Source organism: Halichondria panicea, chromosome 7 (assembly GCF_963675165.1).
Source record: "Halichondria panicea chromosome 7, odHalPani1.1, whole genome shotgun sequence".
Taxonomy (NCBI): domain Eukaryota; kingdom Metazoa; phylum Porifera; class Demospongiae; order Suberitida; family Halichondriidae; genus Halichondria; species Halichondria panicea.
This window is the reverse complement of record NC_087383.1, coordinates 757305-766080: the sequence shown is the minus strand read 5'-3', so window position 1 is coordinate 766080 and position 8776 is coordinate 757305. Positions and strand designations below refer to the sequence as shown.

General features: G+C 40.7%; 3 protein-coding genes across 3 annotated transcripts; all 3 read right to left on the bottom strand.

Annotated features, from left to right (window-relative positions):
• Positions 1-125: 125 nt before the first annotated feature.
• LOC135338930 (uncharacterized) lies at positions 126-1712 on the bottom strand. Its single transcript, XM_064535024.1, has 2 exons — positions 1334-1712; positions 126-278 (listed from the first exon to the last, which is right to left on the bottom strand). Exons 1-2 carry the CDS (start codon positions 1586-1588, stop codon positions 126-128), a joined length of 408 nt encoding a protein of 135 aa, XP_064391094.1. The 5' UTR covers positions 1589-1712.
• A 657-nt stretch (positions 1713-2369) lies between these two features.
• Positions 2370-4167, bottom strand: LOC135338350 (acid-sensing ion channel 4-B-like). The gene has a single exon (XM_064534446.1). It carries the CDS (start codon positions 3984-3986, stop codon positions 2526-2528), a length of 1461 nt encoding a protein of 486 aa, XP_064390516.1. The 5' UTR covers positions 3987-4167; the 3' UTR covers positions 2370-2525.
• A 1379-nt stretch (positions 4168-5546) lies between these two features.
• On the bottom strand, positions 5547-7364 carry LOC135338348 (acid-sensing ion channel 4-A-like). Its single transcript, XM_064534445.1, has one exon. The coding sequence runs from the start codon at positions 7149-7151 to the stop codon at positions 5724-5726; it is 1428 nt and encodes a 475-aa protein (XP_064390515.1). The 5' UTR covers positions 7152-7364; the 3' UTR covers positions 5547-5723.
• Positions 7365-8776: the final 1412 nt, after the last annotated feature.

Sequence of the window (8776 nt, the reverse complement as noted above, 5' to 3'; positions counted from 1 at the left end):
TCGAAAGCAGTACTTATGCTACCCTAAAAAGTAGTACTTATGCTGCCTTTGAAAAGCAGTACTTATGCTACCCTAAAAAGTAGTACTTAACCCCTAAGCAGTTTCTGGCCAGACCGCTTTTTTTTTTACGTTGGCACTGATTTGGCAGTAGTACTACAGCAAGAGAAGCAGCAGCAGTCAGTGCACAATCCAAGCACCAACAGCAGTACCTCCCCCATCGTCAGCAGAGTGAAGCCCAGGAACAGTCCTGTGTTGCCTCCAATATCAGAGATCAAGCTCTAAGGAGTATACGAATCTGTTGTCTCACGTACTTCTGTTATAAGGCTCTCGTAATAGACATTTATACCGACCATTGATCCAGCGTTGGGTCCAATATTCGATGAATGTGTTGCACTGCTTGTTGTGAGAGTACGATCAATTGTTTCACACTTCAGTGGACAGTTGCAGCTGCCTTTGAATGTTCGAAATGCATAGATTTCACAACATAGGTCTGTTGAATCGCAGTCTTTCATTTCGGTGTAAGGACTTCGAACAGGTGTGTAAAATTCTCTCTCCACACATTGGCATTCGTTCGCAATATGCATAGAGAGGCAATGGTTCAAGCAAAGAGAACGAGAGTACGATAAGTATTCTGAAAATATTAAATTGTTAGAGGGATTATCTGAATTTGTTACACAATCTTGGGCAGAGTAAAATTGTGTTTTGTCGGCTGAAGTCACCTGCTGCATTCCAACATTGAGGCTGTTTCCGAGTCCAACCACCACCCCTTCACTTTCTGGTCTCGGTGGCTCATCACGATTGTGAACAATGACATTGAAACCATAGTTACTATTCAGGGTAAATACTTGATCTCCGTTTCGGATTTGAAGCTTAAGACCGTTCAGTACACCTGTCCCTTGGACCTTATGAGGCTTTGCAGTTTTATTTGGCCCATTGAACATAAAGCAGACACCACTTATTGTTTTAATTATTTTCAAGTCGTTAGTGCAATCATATCCTTGAAAATAACACCTTTCTGATAGGATCATTTTTTGCAATGTTCAAAATAAGCTTTCCAAAGCGATGTCCAAACCAGTGCGATTGGAGAAATCATTTGCGATTGAATTGCATCCTGTCAACGGAGGCACATTTGGAGGTTCACCAGCAGCAAACAGTTGTACCAATTGATAGACTAAGAAGTTCTCATCATTGTACTGGTCCTTCGAGATATCTTTAATAACTGTCGTATCAAGGAAACTCAGACTGCACACTGTCACAGCCGGAAACTCTAACTCCTTCTGCCTCATTTCAGTAATGGAGGTAGATATCGGCTCCTCGATCAGCATGTTGATACTCTGAGCAGTGATGTAACAAACCCTGCAATTGCTGAAATAACAATCAATCCCCAAAGAAGACGCTTGACAATTGACTTGCTCTTGAACTCGTACACTGCAGCACTGAGAGAAGAGTTGCCTCCAAACTTTTTAAGACGGTGGACCGCCCGCTCTTTGTTTGTCCTGGTGGCGTCGACATTCTCACTAGCCTCGTCCAGCTCCAGCTGTTGAAGTTTAGTAGTTGACTTTGTAATTGTTGACATTTCCAAATCCATTGTTGTCTAGTGAATTTCTTTGCTGAACAGTGAGTGAAGACTTGTCTCTTTTATAAGCAGTGAGGCAACTAATCCATCAATCCGTACGAGAGCTGGAATTCGTGCAATTGCCACTTTCCACAATCTTCACGAGAAAACTTTGCCAAAAATGTGTGGCTAAAATTAATGGCACCAGGTCATAATTAACACAGTAATATATCTTAGTAGGCCCTGTATATATATATGCATGCATATCCAATGTTTCCTCTTTAGTGAAAGGACACACCTGTTGTGTAGTACTATATCACATGAATGTTTTGTTAATTACCCCGCTATTTACTTTTCCTCTTCCTTGATATTCTATCTCTCCCTCGTGTATAACATGCGATTCTGAGAATCACCAAAGAAGCAAAATTAATAATGATAGTAAGTGAGGGGGGGGGGGTAGCCGTGTATGGAACGTAGGTATACTATAACCTCTTTCAACTACTGTAATCCAACTGTATATCTCCATGGTTTCGAATGCGATGTTCTTTCGATTGCGAATTTTCGAGCTTTCGCATAAATCACAATCGAAAGAAACGCGCATGCAATTTCCCATACTTTGCATGCAATTCGCAATAGTTAGAAAAATGCAATCAGTAATATTTTGCAATTGACATTTGAAACCCGATATAATTATATGGTATGCATGCATGCCATGGAGTACAATGTAGATTGATTACATAATTATTATCCTATATAGCTATTATATGACAATCATGCATGTCTATACTATATAGATACAGTTAATGACTGCTGACATGTTCTAATGCAATTATATTCACAGCATAAAAGGAAATAACAGTATTGTAGAAGATCAATATCTTTTGATGGCTATACAGCTATATATATAGGCTCGTGTTCTAAACTATTGTAAGCTATAATTATGATAATGAGTCAGATTATTGTTTGTCTTTCAGACTGTCAGCTGTTTACGATTCCATCGTTTCTTGCAAGAGAAGCAGCAGCAGTCAGTGCACAATCCAAGCACCAACAGCAGCACCTCCCCCATCGTCAGCAGAGTGAAGCCCAGGAACAGTCCTGTGTTGCCTCCAATATCAGAGATCAGGCTCCAAGGAGTGTACGAATCTGTTGTCTCACGTACTTCAGTTACAAGGCTCTCGTAGTAGACATTTATACCGACCATTGATCCAGCGTTGGGTCCATTATTCAATGAATGTGTTGCACTGCTTGTTGTGAGAGTACGATCAATTGTTTCACACTTCAGTGGGCAGTTGCAGCTGTCTTTGAATGTCTCAAATGTGTAGACTTCACAGCATATGTCTGTTGAACCACAATCCTTCATTTCAGTGTAAGGACTCCGAACAGGTGTGTAAAATTTTTTCTCCACACATTGGCATTCATTCGCAATGTGCGTATAAAAGCAATCGTTCAAGCAAAGAGAGCGAGAGTACGATGAGTATTCTGAGAATGTTAAGTTGTTAGAGGGATTATCTAAATTTGTTACACAATCTTGGCCGGAGTAAAATTGTGTTTTGACGGCTGAAGTCACCTGTTGCATTCCAACATTGAGGCTGCTTCCGAGTCCAACCACCACGCCTTCACTTTCTGGTCTTGGTGGCTCATCACGATTGTGAACAATGACATTGAAACCATAGTTACTATTCAGGCTAAATTCTTGATCTCCGTTTCGGATTTGAAGCCTAAGACCGTTCAGCACACCTGTCCCTTGGACCTTATGAGGCTTTGCAGTTTTCTTCAGCCCATTGAACGTAAAGCAGACACCACTTATTGTGTTAACTATTTCTAAGTCGTTAGTGCAATTATTTCCTTGAAAAGAACACTGTTCGATTAAGCCAATAGGATCATTTTTTGCAACATCCAAAATAAGATTTCCAAAGCCGATGTCAAAACCAGTGTTGCTGGTTATCTCATTCGCAATTGAAATGCATTCTGTCAACGGAGGTACATTTGGAGGTCCACCAGCAGCAAATAAATTTGCTAATCGATTGGCTAAGTCTTCGTTATTGTACTGCTCATTCGAGAAATCTTTTAGGACAGTTGTGTCAAGGAAACTCAGACTGCACACGGTCACAGCAGGAAACTCTAACTCCCTCTGCCTCATTTCAGTAATAGAGGTAGATATCGGCTCTTCGATCAGCATGTTGATACTCTGAGCAGTGATGTAACAAAACCCTGCAATTGCTAAAATTACAATCAATCCCCAAAGAAGACGCTTGATAATTGACTTGCTCTTAAACTCGTACACTGCAGCACTGAAGGAAGAGTTGTCTCCGAATTTGTCAAGACGGTGGACCGCCCGCTCTTTGTTCGTCCTTGCGGCGTCGACATTCTCACTGGCGTTGTTCAGCTGTTGAAGCTTAGACGTTGATTTTGTTGACATTTCCAAATCCATTTTTGTTGTCTGATAAGATTCTTTGCTGAACGGTGAGTGAAGATTTGTTTCTTTTATAAGCAAGTGGAGCTTGTAGTAATCAACCAATCTGTTAATCCATATGAGAGCAGAAACTTCAAGTACTGCTTTCCGCAATCTTCACGGGAAAACTTCCCCACTAAACTTGCAAGTATCCATTGTATGGCTAAGTGGCATCAGGTCATAGCTGAGGAATTCCTTAATTCTGAATTAACATAGTAATATCTTAGTAGACCCTGCATGCAACAGTCTTCAGTTAATGCATACCCTATGTTTCCTCTAGGGAAAGGATTCACCTTTGGTTTGATGTGGTGTGATTAATATGTAATTGGACTGGCTGTACTGTACCAAATAGCACACATTTCTTTAACTGATTAACTACCCCCAGCCACATAAGTTCTCTGTGTTCACAGCTATTTTGGTTTCCCTCATATTTCAAAGATGCTTCCTTGATGATTTCCTCATAATTATAACATGCAGTGATTCTGAGATTAGAGAATCACGGGCACCACTACAGCATGCATGTAATGCAATCAAGGGCAGTCTGGAATGGTGTAGTTCGCAAAACACTAAAACAGGCTGCCCTCTAGCAGTAATGTCTTCTCTATACCTAGGATCTAGGAGTGCATGAATTCACTCGACTCCTGATGTGACCAAGACCTATATAGAGATTGCAGTTCTCTGCAGCACACAGGTTGATTGTAAGCAAACATTGCTTCGAATCGATTGACTAACTCTCCTTTATTGTACTGATCATTCGAGAAATATTTTAAGACTGTCGTATCAAGGAAACTCAAACTGCACACGGTCACAGGAGGAAACTCCAACTCCCTTTTCCTCATTGCAGTAAAGGAGGTAGATATCGGCTCTTCGATCAGCATGTTGATACTCTGAGCAGTGATGTAACAAAACCCTGCAATTGCTGAAATTACAATCAATCCCCAAAGAAGACGCTTGATAATTGACTTGCTCTTGAACTCGTACACACTGCACTGAGAGAAGAGTTGCCTCCAAACTTTTTAAGAGGGTGAACCGCCTGATCTTTGTTCGTCCTAGCGGCGTTGACATTCTCACGGGCGTCGTCCAGCTCCAGCTATTAAAGCTTAGTAGTTGACTTTGTAATTGTTGACATTTCCAAATAGGGGTTGGTAGATTATGCTGGCATAATTTTGAGCATAATAAGAACATTTTTTGGGTGAGAATTATGCTGGCATAATAGGCACCTTTATAACAATTATGAGAATAATAGGTAGTTTGATGTTACTTGTGCGACGACATGGGGTCTATGTTGTGCTTTGGAGGGAATAATGTGGGAATAATAGGCACTTCAAAAAGAATAATATGCAATTTGAAAAGAATAATAGGCTGTTAACTTGAGCATAAAAGAATAGCATAATAGGTAATATCTCGAGCATAATCTACCAACCCCTATTTCCAAATCCATTGTTGTCTGGTGAATTTCTTTGGAAAGTGGCAATTGCAGTTTCTACGAATTCCAACTCTCGTATACGGATTGATGGACTAGTTACTCCATTACTTATAAAAGAGACAAGTCTTCACTCACCATTCAGCAAAAATTAATCAGAGCATGAAAGGAAATAACAGTATTAAGATGGCTACATGCAGCTATATGGGTTCGTGTATACTAAAATAACTATTGTGGAAGCTATATATATATAATTACGATAATGAGTCAAGTCTCTCAGACTGCATGTCAATTCAGAATATGTTCCAGCTTTTCTTTGATCTTTTCTTGCAAGAGGAGCAGCAGCAGTCACTGAACAATCCAAGCACCAACAGCAGCACTTCCCCTATCGTCAGTAGCGTGAAGCCCAGGAACAGTCCTGTGTTGCCTCCAATGTCAGAGACCAGGCTCCAAGGAGTGTACGAATCTGTTGTCACACGTACTTCAGTTACAAGGCTCTCGTAGTAGACATTTATACCGACCTCAGAAAATTGGTTGGTTGCACTGCTTGTTGTGAGAGTACGATCAACTACTTCACACTTCAGTGGGCAGTTGCAGTTGTTTTTTAATGTCCGAAATGTGTAGACTTCACAGCATATGTCTGTTGAACCACAATCCCTCATTTCAGTGTAAGGACTCCGAACGGGTGTGTAAAATTCTCTTTCCACACATTGGCATTTGTTTGCAATATGCGTAAAAAAGCAATCGTTCAAGCAAAGAGAATGAGAGTACGATGAGTATTCTGAAAATGTTAAGTTGTTAGAGGGATTATCTAAATTTGTTACACAATCTTGGCCGGAGTAAAATTGTGTTTTGTCAGCTGAAGTCACCTGCTTCATTCCAACATTAAGGGTATTTCCGAGTCCAACCACCACCCCTTCGCTTTCTGGTCTCGGTGGCTCATCACGATTGTGAACAATGACCTTGAAACCATAGTTATTATTCAGGCTAAATTCTTGATCTCCTTTTCGGATTTGAAGCCGAAGACCTTGCAACACACCTGTCCCTTGGACATTAAGAGGCTTTGCAGTTTTATTTGGCCCATTGAACGTAAAGCAGACACCACTTATTGTGTTAACTATTTCTAAGTCGTTAGTGCAATCATCTCCTTCAAAAAAACATTGTTCGATTAAGCCGATAGGATCATTTTTTGCAAGATCCAAAACAAGATTTCCGAAGCCGATGTCAAAACCAGTGTTGCTGGTTATCTCATTCGCAATTGAAATGCATTCTGTCAACGGAGGCACATTTGGAGGTTGAGCGTAATCAAACATTTCTACTAATCGATTGACTAAGAGTCCGTTATTGTACTGGCCATTCGAGAAATCTTTTAGGACAGTTGCGTTAAGGAAACTCAGACTGCACACAGTCACAGCAGGAAACTCCAACTCCCTCTGCCTCATTTCAGTAATAGAGGTAGATATCGGCTCTTCGATCAGCATGTTGATACTCTGAGCAGTGATGTAACAAAACCCTGCAATTGCTAAAGCTACAATCATTCCCCAAAGAAGACGCTTGACAATTGACTTGCTCTTAAACTCGTACACTGCAGCACTGAAGGAAGAGTTGTCTCCGAATTTTTCAAGACGGTGGGCCACGGCCACTCGCTTTTTGTTTGTCGTAGCATTGAAATTCTCACTGGTGTCGTCAAACTTTGCTTTTGTTGACATTTCCAAATTCATTTTTTGTTGCCTGGTGAAATTCTTTGCTGGATGCTTTAATATCTATGGCTGAATGAATGAAGACTAGTCTATTATAATTATATCTACTGCAGAAAAACAGATTTTACCGCATTCTGATGTCAAACCTTCTAGGAAAAAGCTGTTGCTAGACGTATCAGGTCAATCAATCTTACAGGTAAAACAAGGCTCGCCTCTCAAGGTGCTCCCCGTGTATGAATAAAGCAGCAGTGATTCTGAGAACCAACAACATGCAATGTTTACAGATAGGGTTGGCACATATTATAAGCTCGTGGCCTCTAAGGAGCTCCCCGAATACGTGCATGAATAAAGCATAGATACTATAAATTTATAGTAGCTATGAATAAAGCAGCGATTCTAAGAATTAACAGCATAGCAACGTGTGCCGCCCAGAATGCCCTCGCACCATTCTACGCATGCGCACATTAGCCATGGGCCAAAGTCACGAGGAATGTAGAGAGCTGATTTCGAGGGCGCTCTGAAATAGAGGCCATGTTCTTTGGCAATATTGTTTCACAAACAACCCGCCCTCTAGCAGTAATGTCTCTACCTATTGTGTACAGTATGTGACCAAGAGATTGCAGTTCTCTGCAGCACACAAACTTTACAGGTGAGTGTGCAAATTATTACATAAATCTCCAATGTTCGGGATCACATGACTGGGAATTTCCTCTCCTGCTCTGTGAATTAGTATATAATTATAATTGGCCGATCACACTTCAGAAAATACTGGATATTCATTAAACGGGATTTCTGAAGATCACATGACTGGGAATTTACTCTTTCTTCTCCATCATCCTGTCACAGCCAATCCAGCTCCAGTGTTCGGGATCACATGACTTGAATTAGTATATAATTATAATTGGCCGATCACTTCAAAAAATATATCAGAAATCCCGAATATCCACTGTTTGGGGGAACAGCATCATTACTTGTATTAAATTAGATCTTTACATTTTCAAATAGTCGAATGCATGGTAGATCATTGTGTCGCCTATTCAGTGCTTTCCCTTCCAAGTACGACACCTCGTTCCCCTTCTATAACTAAAACCGTCTATCTTAGCCAGTACAATTGCGGGATACAGAAGCATGGACATCAGAGTCTGTTATGAGAAGAAACAACTACACTTTATAATTATTTTCAATTATTAATTAACTGTTTCCTTCATAGCTGTCCTCAGAGAGGCCTGGTGGGCCTTTCCCCATCCCCACATGCCCTTGACCCACATCTTCTCGAGGAAAGCGACTTGCTCGGCTGTCTTCTTTATTCTATACCCGCATCTCAGACTATAGCAAGGCTCCGTAAGACCTTCCACGCAGACATAATAGTTGCCTGAAACAATAAATCGTTAGACCCAATGGCTGGGTGTGATCGTTGGAAAGCATAATTATTGCTTGTGTGTGTATCCCGCAATTGATAATTGGCCTGCTTGTGCATGCATAGATAAGTTATGTGCAGCATGCATAATTGTCGTAATTGTCAAAGCCAATTAATAAGCTTCAATAACCAATTTATTTCGTATTATAATGCTACGTAAGCATTCACAACTACAAATCACAACCAATATGATCCTCCGCATGGAAATCTAGCGTGAATACTTCACTCC